General features: G+C 33.3%; 2 protein-coding genes across 8 annotated transcripts; one reads left to right on the forward strand and one right to left on the reverse strand.

Annotated features, from left to right (window-relative positions):
• The first annotated feature begins 4,058 nt into the window (after window positions 1-4,058).
• On the forward strand, window positions 4,059-6,122 carry LOC120276009 (trans-cinnamate:CoA ligase, peroxisomal-like). The gene is made up of 2 exons (XM_039282748.1): window positions 4,059-4,323; window positions 4,464-6,122. Exons 1-2 carry the CDS (start codon window positions 4,123-4,125, stop codon window positions 6,033-6,035), a joined length of 1,773 nt encoding a protein of 590 aa, XP_039138682.1. The 5' UTR covers window positions 4,059-4,122; the 3' UTR covers window positions 6,036-6,122.
• Window positions 6,123-7,203: 1,081 nt separating this feature from the next.
• On the reverse strand, window positions 7,204-14,806 carry LOC120275790 (protein argonaute 1B-like). 7 transcript variants are annotated; one of them, XM_039282492.1, is made up of 24 exons: window positions 14,226-14,801; window positions 14,102-14,125; window positions 13,579-13,986; window positions 13,214-13,446; window positions 12,972-13,118; window positions 12,765-12,898; window positions 11,896-12,005; window positions 11,450-11,556; window positions 11,146-11,284; window positions 10,878-10,994; window positions 10,459-10,566; window positions 10,122-10,193; window positions 9,815-9,937; window positions 9,530-9,695; window positions 9,173-9,297; window positions 8,928-9,065; window positions 8,706-8,848; window positions 8,556-8,618; window positions 8,425-8,488; window positions 8,218-8,353; window positions 8,064-8,137; window positions 7,874-7,968; window positions 7,721-7,752; window positions 7,415-7,632 (listed from the first exon to the last, which is right to left on the reverse strand). In XM_039282492.1, the coding sequence occupies exons 3-24, from the start codon at window positions 13,975-13,977 to the stop codon at window positions 7,415-7,417; spliced, it is 2,943 nt and encodes a 980-aa protein (XP_039138426.1). In that variant the 5' UTR covers window positions 13,978-13,986; window positions 14,102-14,125; window positions 14,226-14,801. The 7 variants fall into 7 exon arrangements, with proteins under 7 accessions (XP_039138423.1, XP_039138426.1, XP_039138427.1 ...); XM_039282493.1 differs by lacking the exon at window positions 14,102-14,125 and having other exon boundaries at window positions 14,226-14,293; window positions 14,713-14,798; XM_039282491.1 differs by lacking the exon at window positions 14,102-14,125 and having other exon boundaries at window positions 14,713-14,806.
• Window positions 14,807-20,302: the final 5,496 nt, after the last annotated feature.

The following is a 20,302-nucleotide window of genomic DNA, read 5'->3' on the forward strand; positions in this document are numbered from 1 at the left end:
CATTTGGTGGGGCATAGCACATAAGCGCCTGATGCTAGCATATAATGTTGGTGATCTCAAACTCATTAGTTAGGAGATGATCATGCATATGGCCAACCACAAGAATACAACTATCTCCAATCCATATGGATATCATATTGGCTAATAATAAATTGACACTAATTTGATAGGCTATATTTAAAGTAAAGTAACATTCTAATGTCCGCTTCCAAATTAATTCTCTTGCTTTCCATGACCCTAGGCAATTAAGTTAAGAGTGCCAACGACCTTCGGGTCTATTGGTACACGGATCGTCGATAGAGCTCTCAACGAGTGGTGAGAGTTCGATTTTCTGCTGAGGGCACATTTCTGGGAGTTGTGAATAGTAGTTGTGTACGGGTGGTTCCAGTGCCCACATGAGCGCAGCCCCGTCCCCACTTGTTCCACCAAAGCTGGTGCACGTCCCTGGGTCTCTAGTGGGTTCGCCCCGTTCCTCTTCCCAAAAAAATTAAATTAAGAGTAAATCAAATTCTAATCCCCATAATCTATAATAAACTCTGCTATTTCAACCTCCAAACTAATCAAATTAAGTAAGCTTTGCATTGTTGTGACAATTGGATCGCCAAACCAATTATCTCCCTAAAAATTCACCTTACGGTCATTGCTTCTTCTCCAAACAAGTCTTTTTTTCAACAAAGATACATACACGTTACAATAAACCCCTCCACAAACTCAACCAATATTGTGTTTTTTAAGCGTCACGGCCATAATATTAATGCATATCAGCACCACACGTGCATTTCATATTTTGCCTTAAGAATTACAACTCAAAAGCATCCTCTTCGTTCAAAAATTAATGCCACGCAATCTTTCGTATCAAGGAGAGATTCTAAAACACCATAGTTTAAACATCTAATTAACCCTCTCTGTCAATTTTCAATTTACGTAGTCTTCTAACCCACCAATGAACATCTCCCACCGCACACAAAAAAACCACTAGTTTGATAAAAACATATGGCGCTGCACATGTGAGAATATAATATATATATATATATATATATATATTTTCACCTAATCTTTTTTCTCACACCTAATCCAAGAATTAAGTAAGCTAATCTTTATTTTTTTTTTTTCTTTTATAAACAGAGGGAATGAGAGACACTCTCAATGCACCACTCAGTTGAAAAGTGAGTGAGGGTGAAAAAAAAGTGGGAAAAAATAGTGAGAAAGAAATTAAAGACTTTGTGTTGCTTCTATTACATGAGAGAAGAAATTATTATCCTTTTTGTTAATAGAAAACTTATAATTCTTATTTTTACTATAGTAAAATTCTTTTATTTTGACCGTGATTTTGACCGTGATTTTTATCCTAAATTATTTTGGAGTTTTTTATGTAAAATTTGTGTCTCTTTATCTTTATTATTATTATTTCAAGAACTTTTACTCGGATCCTACTCTATCCTTCCATAATTGGGAAGTTTATGAAAACAACCCCAACATTAACAAAAATTATAAATTTTGGCGGCCTGTGATAAGCAAGGGCCATAACCTAAGTAGCAAGCCGCAAGCCCAACACACTTATATTTGATTTGAACTAGGATGTAGATGGGTCAAAGCTAAGTCAGTCAAGTCCAAGTCCACCAGGCCCACTTCTAGAAACTCGACTACAGCAAAATAATTATTTAAGTTTTAAATTGTTGAGGGTCAGGATTTTTTTTCTAATTTCAAAGGCACATTTATAAAAAATCGTAGGGTTTTTTTTTTTTGGGTGTAGCAATATAAATTTGGTATCTCTAACTTTTTCCCATAAATGAATTTTCTCATGTGTGTGTATATATATATATATATATTAATAAAAAAAAATGACAACTCTTGCATAAAATTTAATTTTTTAATTTTTTAATTTCTTGTCTTACTAAGCCATGGTATTTATATATAATAAAAAATAATATATTTTAAACCCAGTGAAACTCATAAAATTTACAATTTATAGTAATAAATCCATTAAAAATAAAAAATACTATTTTAGTACCATATTAAGAGGTATTTGTGCATTCTAAAAAAAAAGTTTTTTGTTTTGCATTTACAAAAATATCAAAATTTTGTAAAAAAAATTACCAAAATATATATTATGAATTTATTTTATTTTTTTTGACAAACGAAAAGTTTCCAAAGAGAAATGAAAATAAAAAACTAATTTTAAAAAATAGGTATTAGAAATTATTAATTTATAGAGATTTAACTTGTGACTTTATCTTATTTTACTATCCTTAATGTAACTTTATGTAAAGTTTATTTGATACATTTATATTATGGAATAATATTTTATTAAATTTATATATTTTAAAATCTAAATTTCAAGTTAGTGTCCGGAGCTAATTTAATACTCTCTCAGTTCCTTTTTATCTGTCGTGAATAACCGAATTTCACATACCAAGAAAGTTGGTTATTTCACATAATTTAATAAAAAAAATTAGTTATTTTTCTAAAATTATCCTTAATTTATATTTTCACATTTCTCTCTTATATTAAATTTCAAAAATAGAATTGAATAAAGTGTTAAGATAATTTTTGAAAAAAAATAATAATAAATGTGACAAATAAAAAGAAACATGGATTTATGACAGATAAAAAGGAACGGAGGAAGTATTTTGGTTGTTTGTTTCCACACCTAGGAGATACTTTATTTGTTTTGTATATATACATGTTCTATTCTTAATAGATTTATGGTTCATCTATTTTTTTAAAAAACCTCATATGCTCACGGATATTAGAATATAATTATGTAAAACATTGATTAATATAATTTATAAAAAGGAAGATGAGAAACAATATTCACGTCCACTTGTGAGTCAAATATATTGCTGACTATTCAAAGAATAAGAACACATTAATGGCGCAGTGCTCAAGAGAAACCTAGGTCTTCTTTTAAATGAGATGCATGCCTATCTTTGACTCCAACAACTCTCACTAAAAAGAAATGCATGGATGACTTAATTAAGGAATAAAATACAATGTACTTAGTGTGGTTAGAAAATAATTAAGGAAATACAATGTAATTAGGTTCATGAATCAACTGCCACAAAAGACTTTCCAACTTTAAAACTAAAGACTGGTTTCATTCATGAAAAATGTTGTGAAATTACTGTGATTAGAAAATACATGGCAAGTTCATTGCAATTCCAAGTCTCTCATTTCACATCTTGAGATTTCAGATTTGAAATTCATGAGAAGTCTTTAATTAACTTCCAAGAATGAAGAATGAAGAAGCCTTGTTCACAATAAGGAAAGACCACATTTCATGTCAACCTTGTTTTTTAAAGATGCAAACTTTAAATAATAATGTTTGCAATTAAATGCAATTAAATACAATTCAATCCAATTCATACTATAATACTATGATTATAAATAAATAAATATTTCTTAGTTTGAACAATAGAATTTGTCAAACCGATGTATTATAAATAAATATGACTATATAGTATTATTTAAATAAAAGTCATATATTAAACAAATCTATACAATCACTAATCACAAATGAGTACATGCCGTATATATATTAGTGCATAGATATTATTATTATAGTTTTTTTTATAAAGTAAATAAACCGTAATTTATTAAAGAAAAAACTACAAGCACAAAGCAACTATTATAGTTTGATTATTCAAATATTTTATGATTTTATTCTTTTATTACCATGAATTTTATATGGGAAAATAATTTAAGACAGGAAAAAAAAACGAAATACAATATGTATAAACACGTACAAATTAAAAAAAAAAAATCAAGAAACATGTTTTATTTATTTATTTATTTTTTTAAAGAAAACTCTGCAAGGACAAATGGGGAAAATAGCTAGCAAGATAATTTTCTAGTATTAGTCTACGTTCGTCGTTCAACCTCAGACTGTAGCCCATTTGCACCTTTCCCCCAAACTTCCACACAAATACCATCATATTCATTCTCCTCTCCACCCAACCCAAGCTCCTCCCTCTATATAACCCACTTCTCCACTTCCCTCTCTTGTTATCACTTCTTCTATTCCTTTCTCTAGCTCTCTCTCTTTCTCTCAAATTAAGTTATATATCTTCTCTAGCTCTTTATATATATAAGTATATTATATAAGAATAATCAGAGGAAATTATGGAAAGTTTACTTAAGTGTGGAGCTAACTATGTTCCTCTAAGTCCCATTACCTTCTTATCAAGAGCTGCGTATGTGTACTCAGACCGCACCTCCATCATCTACCAAAACACACGGTTCACTTGGAACCAAACTTATCACCGTTGCCTCCGCCTCTCCTCCGCTCTCCGCTCTCAACTCTACATCAACAAGAACGACGTGGTTTGTCTCTTTTAAACTTATTATATATCATGTTATTAATTTTATGTTTAATTTTCAGAGCTAGCTGTTGTTTTCTAGATAGATATATATATATATATATATATATATATTCTTAATATATTTATATTATATATATGTAGGTATCAGTGCTGGCACCAAATATTCCGGCTATATACGAGATGCACTTCGCCGTGCCAATGGCCGGAGCGGTGCTGAACACGATAAACACAAGACTGCATGCTAAGGACGTGGCCAAAATTCTGGTTCATTCTGAGGCCAAGGTTCTCTTTTATGATTATCAATACATCAAGCTCATCGATGATATTATCGATCATTTCATCTCTAACAATATTACTCCCTTACCTCAACTTATCCTGATTGACGACATCGACACCCCCACCGGTGTTGTTCGTCATGGTAAGTTTGAGTATGAGGAGCTAATCGCTAGAGGTGATCCGATGCATGCTCCACATGTTCTTGAAGATGAATGGGATGCCATAGCATTGAATTACACTTCAGGGACAACATCAGCTCCAAAGGGAGTAGTGTATAGCCATAGAGGAGCATATATAAGTTGCATGACTCTTCTTCTTCAATGGGGTGTAGGGAATGAACCAGTTTATCTCTGGTCACTTCCCATGTTCCATTGCAACGGTTGGACGTTCACATGGGGCATGGCCGCACGTGGGGGCACAAACGTGTGCATCAGGAACACAACTGCTGCTGAAATGCATAGAGCCATCACTCAACACAAGGTCACTCACATGTGTTGTGCTCCTATTGTGCTCAAAATAATCTCTGAAGGTTGTGATCATTGCAACATGAGTACTACTGCTACTCTTCACCGGAGACCTGTTGTAGAGATCCTCACCGGCGGTGCTCCGCCACCTGCTGCACTGCTGAAAAAGATTGAAAATCTCGGGTTTCATGTCACTCATGCTTACGGTCTCACCGAGGCCACGGGTCCGGCGACGGTGTGTGAGTGGAAGGCTGAGTGGAATGAGCTACCAAGAGAAGATCAGGCAAAACTGAAAGCCCGGCAAGGGATCAGTGTGCTCACACTTGCGGACATTGATGTGAAGAACTTGGAAGACATGAAGAGTGTTCCTAGAGATGGGAAGACAAGAGGAGAGATTGTGATCAGAGGGAGTAGTATAATGAAAGGTTACTTCAAGAATGAGGAAGAAACAAGGAAGGCATTCGTTGATGGATGGTTTTTAACAGGAGATGTTGGAGTTATTCATCCTGATGGTTATGTGGAGATAAAGGATAGGTCTAAGGATGTTATAATCTCAGGTGGGGAGAATATTAGCAGTGTTGAGGTGGAGAATGTGCTTTACTGGCATCCAGCGGTGGAGGAAACAGCAGTGGTGGCAATGAAACATCCTCACTGGGGAGAGACACCATGTGCCTTCTTGAAAGTCAAGAAGGAGTTTGTTGAAAGAATTAAAGAAGAGGAGATAATCATGTATTGCAGGAAAAATATGTCCAAGTTCATGGTGCCCAAGAAGGTAGTTTTCATGGATGAGCTTCCAAAGACTGCAACTGGGAAAATCATAAAGTCTGATCTTAGAGAAATGGCTAAAAGCTTCAAGGTGGCAACAATGGCCGGCAGGGTGACACAGCAGCAGAAGCAGCAGCAGAGGAGTAATAAAAGGCTTGGTGATGAACCTCAAATTGAACAACAAGTCATGGCTTTGTCTCGTCTTTGATTACGTATAATTAATTATATTTATATTTATATATATATATATATATATCTAGTGTTAAGTGTAGAAATTAACAAGGGGGTATACGTACGTGAGATGCATGCAAAATTGTTTTATAATATATTAATATGTAGTTTTGCTTTTTATTGCAATTTTATCAGGTATATGATGCTTAATAAATAGTGGATTCTCATTCTTTTCTTCAAAATTAAGATTGGAAGTTATTAGTAAACTTTGGTTCTTATTCTTCTTTTTTGACTGACTAGTGTTTGTTAAGCAATTAATAGTGGGAGACTTACCAAACTTGGACTGGGATCTTCTCTGTGTTTTCTCAATAGTGGATTCTTTTCTTTTTTTTTAAAAAAAAAAATACTTTATAAAAAAAACTCACACTTTCTAATTATTTTGTAAATGTAGACCTCTTTTCGTCGGCTTTAGCTAACATTATTGTGCAAATTTCTTAATAACATATTTCTTTAAATATCTTATCTTTGACTAAATCTTTCGTTTTCAATTAAAACTCATATCTTTCTCATTTATTCATGTAGATGGATTTTGGAATCTAATCATATTTTTAAAATTTTGAATAAAGATTTTATTTATCAAATTCTATATTTTGCATCGGTTACAATTAAATAATAGAGATGTGTATAATTTGAAGAGACAACTTGGTCATTTAAAAATAATCAATTAGTAATGCATTGCTCTAGAATAAAGAATATTTTGAGCATATTTGACTACTGTTGAGCGCTGACGGGTAAGACTAAGAGGACTATTTTTATTTGTAATAGAACCAGATAATTTGTTTTGTGTAAAATCACAATAAACGAGGGGGCTGCTTGAAAAGATCCCTTTTATATAATTCCCAATACAGAGAGAAGCTTACCCATTATGGTCAGTTTATTTATATTAATCTTTTGCCTCATTTAATGAGATTTTAATTAACCATTCTGATTAGATGTTTCAATTTTATTTGAATGTAAACTCAGCATATATACTAAGAAATAAGAACTAATAAGAATATTAAAAAAACTTAGATAACTGTAATATAAAAATAAAACCAATCAGACATAATTTGATGTATCTTTAATTACAAATTGCCCCTGTTTATCTCCATCATTGTCAAAATTAACTCCTGCATAATTAACAACAAAGTGAAAATGGATAACACTTCATATCAAATAAATATATTAATTACATTGTTCATGTTTTAAGAGCCCTGAAATTTATATTGGGGCACTATAATTCCATAGTTAAATTCAACATTAAACCATTTAACAAACAAGCATTAGATCAATACTAGTTGGAGCTTGAGTAGCTCCAATTTGAAGTTTTAAACAGCAGATCAAACAGTAACAAAAGCTGGAATGTCTAAAGAACACTCAGCAAAAGAACATAACTTTCTTCACATTTTCCTTCAGAGCTGGCAGGGGCTTAACAGGAGCAGGAGAAGCAGGAGCAGCAGCAGTCCCGTGTCCCCGGGGACTACGAGCTCCTCGGCCACTAGCACCGTTTGTCGTTGATCCATTGTCCGATGTATCCGCCAACAGATAGAAACGAGCTCGGAATGCAGCCAAATGAGCATAATATGCGGGTGGAACTGCAGCATGAAACAGAAATACAAACAACATTGAACCATATCTTCAAGTGATGAGGGGAAAAAAAAACAATGCAATGTACTAGCTTACCGATCGATACAGATCGTGTGCACCGCGCATAACTGCAGGGAATGATCAGGATCAGAGGAAGCAAATGATGTTCATAGTCTCAAGCAAGCAAAGCAACACTGAAATAAAGTGCAGGTAAATTTTACAGTAATTTTCACAAAGGAAGTGCATTACGTGTAACAGAGATTGTTTGTGAGAGATTGGAGTTGATCAGCTGTAAAACCATTCTCATCAAGTAGCACATGATAATGAGCTGGACGGCTTGTACCCTGCATCAACATGGTTGGATTGAGTGACAATATCAAGAGATTAAAACAAAATTTTAAAGATAAAATGCAAATAAACAAGATGGTGTAGAATTTACTTTTACTCCTGCATGACTGCACAAGTAGAAGTCAAACTCTGTTGGATGGCAGATCTTTGTGTCGACAACAGTCCCTAAAATTCAGAAGAATTGATCTGATTAGAATTAGAACTCTAGTTACTGAGAAATACAGAGACGATAACAGTTTACTAACCAGGCAGTATATTTCCGCTTCGATCAATAGAGCGATGATCAGCATGGTTGTTCGCAAAGAGACGAGTGTGATGCCGTTTTTGAACAACAACAAAAGTTATCAGAGGCTGATAATTAGGCTCCAAAGATTCGCATGCCTGATGAAGGATGTATATATCAGTAAAATGACATACACACTGAAGTTAGAATAGAAAAACATCGGTGTCACCTTTCTTATTGCTTGAACTTCATGCACGAGTACTTGGAAAAACTGACCCTCAGAGACACCATCCCTGCAGAGAAAGAATGATCAGATAGATAATTCATTAAAAGGAAGAGAAGATATCGAGTTATTGATACCTGTAAAATATAATCCGTAGAGGCTTCTGATTAGTTGCCTGATAGAACGAGAGAAGAAGCTCCCTGTAAATCTCATTATTAGTTCGTACTGCATAAATACAACAGTACACGCAGAACCAAGAAACCACACCTGAATATATGTACACATACTTAATCATGCCACCGGTGATAGTTCCCCCTCGGAGATCTTTCTGTTCTGTGAATAAATCTTGTATCAGTTCCTGGCCATGGGACTGTGCACCTACCAAAACAGCATATTTGGTAACCTCTGGCCAGTCTTGAGAAGCAACAACCTACAAAATGATAATGAAACTTGAAGAATGAGATAAAGTTTCAAAACGTTAGTTATATGAGGATGATGAAGCATCATACAGCAGCAATTGAGGGGCTGGATTCCTCCCCTGGATGAGGATGAGTAACATCAGCTCCAAATATAATGGTTGGCAAGTCACTGACCAAAGGCATTCGTCTCATCAGTGCATCTACAAGAACTGTGTTCCGGCCTCCAACCTATCCTCCAATCAACAAAAGCCAAAGACAAGAGAACATATGATAGAAGAGAGAAAGAGAGAGAGAGAGAAGAGAAGAATTCTACGAATTGTATACAACACACATACCTTCACATTAATCTTGAGAGCAACATTGGCCAAATATTGTTGTTTTCCTGTCTTACAAACATGCTTCGTCAAACAGCACTGTGAGATCAATCCAAGATCTGTCTCACAAATCCTTTTCAGCTCACCTGCCATGACAACATAAATTAACATCCTAAGAACTAATAAACCCTTTTTTTTTTTTTTGCAGTAATGAATCAATGTAGAATTTACATGGTAATGGATCATTGATATGCAGCAAAATGACAATGGTATGTCTTGTAATGTTCTTTAAATACCAATTCATAACTCACATTCCCAAATTCAGAGATGAAATTTGGTTTCTCTATCTAGTTGAAGAAAGATGAAGAGGAGGCATACCATAAAGGGGCCCATTATTATCAGGCAAGATTGCGATCAGCAGCTCGAGTTCTTTGCCTTGAGGTTTGAGCATTTTCATAGCATCAGAATATCGCTCATTCAGAGCTCTCTCTACTTGTTCAGGCTGAGAAGATAATAAAGGAAGAATTGGGTCTGGCGCAAAATCCTGCATAAAAAACAAATGGTGTAAAACGTATGACCATATTAATAGTGTCCACAAAAGTTTCAATTCAGATATACTGTTAAATCAAGATCATGTGCAGAAAAGATGAACTACTAGCACACCATTCCAGATATCTGACACATCTGCGCAAGTTCCTGACAGAACCTATGAGCGACTCCATTACGAACATTTCGTGAAAAGTTGATGCATGCCCAGTAGCTCACTCTTCCACCATTGATAACTTTCTGCATAAAAAGTCATACCAAACATGCGATGGCTTAGAACGAATGTAATTATTAGAAAATGCAAAGGATGCGGCAAGGCATTCATTTGTTAAAGATAATATATAGACGATATGAAATGATTTTATTTTGGCATACAAATTTAATTTTCAGATGAGCAAAGCATGAAATTATAATAAAGTTGTACCTTATTCATCATGTTCCACTGCCCGACTCGGGGTAAGACATCCCTTTCTCTTCCTGTGTCGTGGTATTTAAGCTGTAAAACAGTTAAAATTTAAATAAACCACAAGTACAAAATTTAACCACCAAGATTTCATCATAGTACTATATAAAGAAAGCCTTGAATGGAGATTTTGCATAGAATTCGGCAAAGAAAAATAATCAACAATCATGGGAGCTGAAATGGCCAATTTGAAGAATTATCTTTTAGTAACTTTAGGACATATAATACAAAAACAGTCAATCAGTAAGAATAGGACAGTGAACTACAAAACAACAAAACTCAGGAGGAAATTACTTACCCGTGGTGCAGGCAAAATGCGCGCATCAACTAAAGCTAGTGATGGACTAATTCTGATTCCAAACTCCCTAGCATATTGATCGTTATGGTATGCATTGTGATGGACTGTCTGAGAAAGCAATGACAGAGAAAAAAGAAACATCATGTTCCAACAATCTCTCATGAGCACACATAAATTTCTTTTGTCTTTATTTCTTTTCTTCCTTTTTTTTTTATCGTTGAGAAAGAGCTATGTCTTTCCTGTCATCATTAACAAATGGGCCATATCACAAAAATATAGAATAACACATAGAACAAATGCAGCTTCAATACTAGCAAAAAACCACCAAAATGCAACTTAAAACATTACTTGCTATTAGGTATGTTTGATGTTTCAAGGAATGGTTTATGAGATACTGTAATGCAGGTTAAAATAATCACCTGTATAATATCCCGCTCCCGATCCTGTGGATGTTGACAAGTCACATTGAGAAGAGCACTAATCTGTTTTTCGTTCAATTTCTTGTAGTATTTTTGGCCTTCAATAATCTTGCACACCTGAAATAATATTTTGAAGGTCAAGGTGCATGCGTCAGCCAAATGGTTTAAAGCAAGCTATAGGTTAGCAAATTCTTGAACACTCATGAGTGACGGAGATGATGCCAAAATAATAATAATAATAATAATTGTAGCTCAAGTGACAACAAACCTCCATTGGCAAATAATTTTGTCTCTTTTGGTTGCCCACTTGTAAGCAAGGTAAGGTTGTGTGCTGAATATTGAAACCGTAAGTTTCTTGAAAATATTGTACAACCGACTTTCTTGTACCTCTGTCATCAACAGGAAACCTATTGGTGCAGTAATGTTTCCAAAACATGGAAAGGACATAAAAGGACCATATTAGCAAACTAGGAGTGAAGATCACGTATATAGATTTATTGCATTTAGTAAACAGCAATTAAAAAAAAAGAAAGAATTAGATACAAAATAATCATATAGAGTATCATACGTACGTCAACTCTCTTGTAGCCTGCGTTGTTAAACCAGCTATACGGTACTTTCTCCGCATATTGCCTCGATGTGTAACCTCAATTTTCACACCTCTAAGAGCCTTCTTGATCTGGAAAAAGGAGAGGGGGAAAATGTGTGAACATTAGGGAGGAAAAATCTAAGAATTGTTCAAGTACGCTCAAGTGTGTACATTGTAAACTTAATAATAAAAAAAACACAATAATGATGTTATAAAAGCATAAAGGAAAATGAAAAGAACAAGGATTAGTCAAAGTTTAGCTCATTATCTGTCATGAACATAGAAACTCGGAGCTGCAAAGTTAAATAAAAAAATGGCAAATAAGCAAGCATCAATGAAATGGCCAAAAGAGAAAAATTAGGGTAGTGTACATTCACTTTGAATGAACAGGCTCCTATGCAAAACTAATTCAGGAAACAAAAATGAGACCTTCACTCGATCGGCATCAGATAATGGCCTCGCGGAGACATCCTTATTTAAAAGCTGAGTGACAAAATCAATAACTGGAAGTGGCTCGATGAATGCAGAGGATGACATATCTGCAACAGAAAGAAATTTCTCAATGAAGTACTTGTTGATGAATAATGTGTCAGAAATTGTTAAAGAAACAAGTGGCTGAATCAGTAGACAATCTTCTGGAAAACAAAAAAAGGAAGGATTACATATCCAACGGTTTTGTTGCACTGGTGGACAAAGCATGTATTGGCTGCAATGACTATTGAAAGAATGAGAAGTCCTATCTTCCCTGAGTGTAGTTCTACTTTAGAACATAAAAGAAGGAAAAAGATTTATAGTTTTCACAACAACAATCATATAACTACGCCTAAATTAATTTAAGTGCACATGATAATTTATTCAATCATTTGCATGATAGATCCTCTCCAACCTTATATCAGAAATCTCAAACTAGAAGATCTCTATCAAAGCATTTAATCTGGTTCTGTTTTTCTGAGGCTAGTTAAAAACCATTGGAGATCTTTTGATCTTGGAGGTTACTAAAAGCACACAGTGCAAATCTGCAGATTCACATATGTTCATCTAAAAGTTAACCACGGTATAGAATGGCAACACATGGTCTGAACTCTTCTCATAAAACACAATTTCAAAACAACAAGCCATATGCACCGCCTAGACGAACATCTACATATGTGAAGGAAGATTTGTGCCACGAAACAGCTTCTCAAAGAACACATACAGTTCTCTATCCTTCAAATAGTTTAGGGGCGTACAAATATAATTTGAGTTTCAATAAGGGGAGTGAGTGATGATTGTCAAAAGAGTAAGGGAAACTGATTTACCAATATTAAGTGATAACCCCATTTGTGTTGGACGGATACTCTGGTAAAATCCACGGAAGGTTTCCAAGCCCTCACCAAGAGAATGCCGTCTCCCCAGATCAGGTGAATAAAAATATCGACCAACCGGCAAATACCTAAAACCCACCAAATTACTTCATTAAGCAAAACTCTGGCACACTCAAGTGGATAACACCACATGATACAAACCTTGCGCTAGGCAACTCACGAAGAACAATATCAAGAACTCGAATAGCATCTTGGGGTGTGGCTGTTTCTGTCAGCCGCCCGGCAAGGAACAATTCTAAATGGTGAAGATTGACACGGGCAGCAAACTTGATCACCACCTTGAACGCTCTTTCAAGCCAGTATTTCAGCAAGACGAGCAAACAAATCAAATCAGTATGACACAGTAAAGATTCAAAGTATTGAACAATCTCTAAAAGAAGTACCTCTGCCCGCCACCACCACCACCACCGCCGCCGCCGCCGCCATCTTCCTCTTCATTAAGAACAATATCGAAACTTTTAGAACTAAATGGCAGTGGCCCGGCAGTGAAAAGGCTCTTTTGTCCATCATAAGCAGGAAGCCTCCCTCCCAACTGAGACATCCTGTAAAGGTTCACAAGCTGTCTCATGACTGCCCGATTCACCTCCCGCCGTTTAACCTCAGGAGTGATGGAAACCTAAATCCAACATTGCCAAACAAATCATCACACCTTATATGCAAACAAAAAAAAACACACACAGTTTGTTCAGATTAAAGCAAAGAATTTATGGACAAGAACAACATTGAGAAGAAGAAATCACAAACTCACATCATATTGGTGGAGATCCTTATTAGGGAGCTCAGCAAAAAAATGGTTTGCTTTAACAACACATTTAGAGCCAGTAATCCCAATACCAGGTCGTTGAGGAAACCTCATTGACTTACTGATCCCATGACTTGATGAAGCTTCTCCATGAATGGAGAGCTGCTGAAACTGCTGCTCATGAGATGGAATTGAAAAGGCACTACCTTGTGATGGTGCCATCGGCATAGCTTGGTGCAGCTCGGGGGCCGGCGGCTGTGATGGCCCAGCCGGCGAGAAACGTCCACTACTACCTCTACGACTTCCATGAAACTGCCTCCTTGGTATGCTCCCACGAGACTGTGGAGTTGGACCTCTCTCAGCTCCAGGCTGCGGCCTCCCCTGGCCACTCCCACGCCCAGCCATGCTCAGCAACTGCAAACAAACAACCGAACAAAATAAATAAATAAATAAAGGTGCCGACTTTCTATCATTCATCAACCCCACCACCATTAAAAACATAGAAAAAGAAAGATCAATCAGAGAGAACCAGTTGAAAGTTAGCTGATTTCTCCTCCAAACGCCCCATGTGGAACAACAACAACAACAATAAGAACAAGAGCAACAACAACGACAACTGAATATAAATGGGATTAGGAAAGTGGAATGCTTACCAAAGCACTGGCGAGTTATAAATGAGCAAAGTGGGAGTACAACATGGAGAGAAGACGCACTATACTGACTGAGAATTCCATGCAAACAGGGCTCTAAAAGATAAGCTTTTGGGGGTAAAAACTATACCAATGAAGAAAGATGAATCTATGACTAATTTTATATATGTTTGTGTACAAGAAACGCTGGAAAAAATTAAAAAAGTTGAGAACTTTAAGACTGATTTTGGGAAAAAGATAGAACCTTGACAAAGTGAATCCATGAAAGTGAAAGACTTGAAGAAGTTTAAGCCAAATAGTTCTTTGTAGATAAGGAGATGAAGCCTAGGCAGACAAACACTAGATGATAGTGAAAAACTACTGTATTCATGAATAACAAGAATAGAAAAATCATTCAGCAAACATGTTCATATTTTTAAAATCAGTATAAAATTGCCTACTCCAGAGAACAAACTTCATGCACACAAGATCAAACAATGAAATCATTTACCATCTAACTCATGGATCATTGATTTAATCTAAAAATTTTGTTTTTGATTGTTATAACACAAGTACTATGAAGGCCGTGCCGGAACAGAGCTCGATGGCAAGGATGGGAGGCTAAAGAAAAAAAGTGTAAAAAAAAAATTTATTCAATAATATAATTATCTTTAATAAAAATAATATGTTAATATAACAAAAATTTGAATACACATATTAAGAAAATATAAAATTTAATTTAAATATTTTTATTACTGATAGCGTACATATGAGTTTTCAATAATTTAACTAATAAGAAGTAATTACATCTCGCAAGTTTATATTTTTTAAAAACATGATAAAATCTGATAAGAAGTAACTACATTTCTCAAGTCTATATTTTTTTTTAAAATATGGTAAAATCGATCCCTCTTACTATAGACAACCAAACTATTATTTATAAGAAACAATAATTTGTTCCTTCACTTTTACATATATGATACATCATAACATGCATATATGTTATAATATATTTAATGGATCTCATGATCAAATTTTTTTAAAATTACTAAATTTTTTATATAAGATATTTTTAATTTTTTTTATAAATTTTATTAAAATTTTGAAACTCTAGTAATTTTTTAAAACAAAAAATAGAATGAAAAAACAACACATACACCATGAGCTCATTATTAATTTAGATTTTTTTTAAAATTACTAAAATTTTTTAAAATAAAAAAATAGAATGGGAAAACAACACATGCATTGGAGGATTCAAACCAAAGCGTGTCAAAATCACATACATAGTTAAGTCCACTAATCACTCAAACATATATTGCATGTTTTAATGTGTCCAAATATTTTATTTTATATTAATTTAAATATAAAAAAACCCTGAAAAGGCTTAGCCCCAACTAAAACTCTTAAAGATACTTGGCTTGCTCTATTCACTAATTGCACAGATCCCTAGATGACTTTAAGACAATTCATTCAATTAGATTCCCCACAGAACCTCTTTCTCATTGCTTCAATAAATGATATTTCAATATTATTGAACTCAATTCCGGACTGCTCTAATATCCAAGAGGATACACATACTTGGTCTCTAGAAAAAAAATGAAATCTTTTTTATTAAATCTTTTTACAAGTTCTTAATAGATGGAGGGGAAAAATCACTCTATTCTGCTAGTTAGTCTGGGAGGACAAAATTCTCACATTATCCAACCTTTTCAAGAAAGGTTGTAATATGACTGCCACAAATACTTGCATTCTTTGTAACCAAAACTCAAAAACTGTGGATCATCTTTTCCTTTATTACGAATACTCAGAGAGAAGTTAGTCATTCTTTAGACAAATTTTTAACGCCCACTTTTCTCCTCCTTCAATCTTCAGTCTTTGGACCTCCTGGATACCTTCTTTAAATTCTAATTGCTGGATCATCTGAGATATCATTTCTAGAGCAATTATCTGGAATATTTGGTTGGAGCGAAACAATTGAATTTTTCAATTTAATTGCTTACCCTTACATTCTATTTTATTCAAGATTGCTAATATACTTCTATCTTGGTTTTCTGCAGCTCTAGACTCATCTCAGCAAACCAACCTTGAAGCTTCTCAGAAGATAAAGCGTTTTCTCAACTTCTTAAGCGTTAGGTCTGCATATCATACCGGCGATCCAAAGATCAACATCTCCCGAGAGTAATTCACTCTTTTCAGTAGTTAGGGCAAACCTGTGTCTCCATGCAGTAGCTTCGCCTGCCCAACTCTCTCTCTTCTTAAAAAAAAAATAATAAATAAAAAAAAAAACTAGCCCTTCTTGTTTCCGCCCCTACTGAAAATATTTTGGTTGTTGTTAGATTGTGAGCTGATGATGATGCTTGCAAAGCTCAATGTTCATTCAGAAATTAAGCAAACTCCATCTAATCATCTTAATCTTCATGCGTTGTAGCTATAGCACTGATTAATTTGCCGGCCAATTAAGGGCCAAGAAAAGGAATTTCATTAGTCACTACATGAACTTTCAGAAAAGCTCAAAAACATTGTACGAGCTTAGCATCTTTTTCAATCATTTTGCTAGAAATATTTGAGCTTTTGTATTTATCTTTAATTTGTCAATTTGCTATTCTTTGTTTTTGGTATAAGTCCCTTTCCGAATTATTTTAATGTTAAAATTGTGTACCTTGCAGCTTGAAAAAGGACAAAATTTTCCAAAAACCGCCAATGGCCTCATGGTACATTGCATCGTTACTACTATTCTGTTTGTGTCCTTACGGAGAACATAGTTTGAAACTCAATTCACGTCCCTAAGAAAAAAATGGTTTGTGGTACTAAGTTTTTATTTGTGTACGAACCTAATATAATTTATTTAAAAACCCTCCCCCACAATAAAGAATGGAATTTTATCTCCTTCCCAATTTAAATGGTTCAATTTTGAATTTTCTCCGTAATTTGTTCATGCTTTATATATATATATATATATAATTTCGTAGCTTTTCCATGCTGTATATATAGCTATAAATTTTTTACTAGGAATGTTTGTAAAAGTATCAACAAAGAATGAAAAAAAGTGATCAGAGAAAATGAAAAAATAAAGTTAAAGATATTGGTGAAAATAGAGAGAATGGCAACCGTAACTAGAACCGTTAAAGAGGTTTGTACCTGTTCATCTCACTTTTTTTACTATGCATCCTACTCAGTGTTGTTTATAATACTTTTCAGAACACTACTTCACTGTTCAGACAAATGCATGATGTAGAATCCAACTACTTATACAGACAAATCCGTCAAATTCTTATTTACAAGTGTCCTTAGTATATATATATATATATATAATATTTAAAAAAAACTGTGAATTGAGAGGAAAAAGTAATGCTCTCAAACTATATTAAACATACATATTTTTTTATTATTGAAGCTTCAATTCTGAGAATGAGTTGAACTCTCAATTCTTTTATATAAAAGTCAAGTAAAGTGTCTTAGGTTATTATTACAGTTGTTTTATGTAATTTACTAATCTCAAAGACCTCCTTGTAATTTTAAATATCAATTGAGAATGGTGAATTACATATTACATTTTACCTTATTAATTTATTTTTGAAATTCATACTTCTCAATGTATATTATGTAATTTACTAATCTCAAAGTGATCATGCATGGATATATAATTCTCTTTATCTTCAGTAAGGCTTTCCTTGGCTCTTGTTTGATTCCCTGTGAATAAGTGTTGAATTAAACTAAAAAGTTAAAAACTTGGAATTCATCATTACTCGATCCACTTTTATATATATATATATATATATAATAATTTTTAATAATTATAAAAGTGAAAAAAGTCATATCATATAAAACTAATTTATTATTTAAATTTTAAGTAATAAATTATGTATTTTAAAGAATCAGCTGAACGTGGATATGAGATTTAGTAATTCTTTATATAATATATATATATATATATATATATATATATATATATATATAAATTATATTATATCTAACACCATCAAGAGCCTTTTGTCTAAATGGTTGATTTTTTATTTTTATTTTTTGTTAACATAACGCAAAAAAGGAAAAAGGATATATAGCATAATTTTGTATTGGTTTGTTTTTAAGTGCCAAAATCTATAAGCCAAAAAAATAATAATAATAATAACCAACCAAAATAATAGTTTATCTTAAAAGTTCAGTGCTTTAGTTCATATAATAATACTAGTAGGATAATAAAAATCATTTTTCAATGCCAATGCTAGTATAGTTGTCAAGATTTATTAACAATTTTTACATATTTATCAACAATATCCTTAATTTAATTGTATGCTGATGAGGATCTCATTCATACTCTTAATCTTTAATCAATTTTTAAAGATTTAATTGCATGCAAATGCTCAAAAGATATAATAAAAACTTAAAGATATTAATGATCTCAATGCATCCACTGAAAATCAAATATAGACGTACTTCCTTCAATGTTTCAGTGCTTCAAAATCATTGGTTCTCACAAAAGTGTCCATCTAATAAATCCAGAAGGGGCAAATCCAATGTTCTCCTATTTTGGTTGTTTCCTTTTTATAACTCATCCATAATGTTTTATATTATTATTAATAGCAGGCCATTATGGTTTAAATATTTAAATTAATATATAGTTGGATCCATTAACTTATCAGGTTAACTTTTTATAATTTGATTGAGAGTGTATCATGGAACATATTTCTGTTTATTAAGAACTATCTATTTAAACTAAATAGTTTCACGTCAATCAATTAAACATGATTGTTAGAGTCTATCTTTGGATTGGATTGAATTTCCAAAAATGGATAATTAATTATGAAAAAAAATACTCATTAATATATCTTCCATCATAATCAAATAAAAATTTATAAAATAATTAAACTACTCATCTTGTGAGAAGGAAAGATGATTAAAAATGAGTAAAGACTCTACTTAGTTTATTATCATAGTAGTTATCACTAATGAAGAGAATTAATTTGTTTTCAAGTGAGTTCTTAACTTCATTTGATTGACCAAGTTCATATATTTGATTCTTCTGAATTTATTAATCTAAAACATAAATTCTTTAACCATGATTAGTAGAGGAATTTAAATTAATCAAGGCTCCTAATCCATCCAAATGACACCCAAAGCACTGGATTGTGACATGGTTATGACTTGATTAGCATTTAATTTAAGGCATTGGAAAGCATTAAAAAATGAAACCATACAAGTACTTTTTGCACTTATATATGCATATGATTTGTAATTATTTGTATACCACTATGTAATACAAAAACATCTTCTAGCAAAGGTATACATGCAATTTTATATTTTTCTGGGGTTATACAAACAATTTCAGTATCAACAACAAAGCAAACAAACTCATTCAAGACACAACCCAAACTAAACAGGACAATTTGGTCTTTCATAAATGCATCATTTTTACTGCAAAACCATGCACTACTAAGCAAAACAAGTCAAGGTGATATGATAATATCGATAATATCGACATACTTCGTGCTATTGGATTGATAAATATTGAAAGCAAGAGCAGAACAAATCAAAAAGATGGTACAGTATAATATATCTAATGGAATAGGCAAGTGAACAGATGGAAAGCAAAGACAGATGCTAATAACATGCAAAATGAAACACAAGAGTCATTCAAGAGTCTACACAAGAATTTAAAGGCATCAGAGAAAACCAAAAGAGCAGCCACTATGGAACCTTTTGCAACTGTATTTTCCTTTCTGACAAAAGATAAGGCACACAATCAACATGAATAAGCTACTAATTTTGTGAATTAACAGAATTCTGCAAACTGATTCTAATCCTTGATGTAACTAGTTTATACATACTCTATGGTATAATAACATCACAGCAACAAATTGTATAATGTTTTCCGAGTTGAGTTCAAGACATCCTATTGCAAAGGTTTTATTTCAGCTGGTCAGAAAAGATATAATTTGTCAGAAATCAGAAAAGATATAGAGTTCATGTCATTACCTGAGGCTATTGGTGCACTTATCTTCAGTTATCAGTTTATCATGAATAGAACTGATATCTCTTGCCTTCGTTGATCCCAAGAACCTGCATTAGTAATCAAAGTCTATTACAAAACAAAAGGATGACAA

Source organism: Dioscorea cayenensis, chromosome 14 (assembly GCF_009730915.1).
Source record: "Dioscorea cayenensis subsp. rotundata cultivar TDr96_F1 chromosome 14, TDr96_F1_v2_PseudoChromosome.rev07_lg8_w22 25.fasta, whole genome shotgun sequence".
Lineage (NCBI taxonomy): Eukaryota > Viridiplantae > Streptophyta > Magnoliopsida > Dioscoreales > Dioscoreaceae > Dioscorea > Dioscorea cayenensis.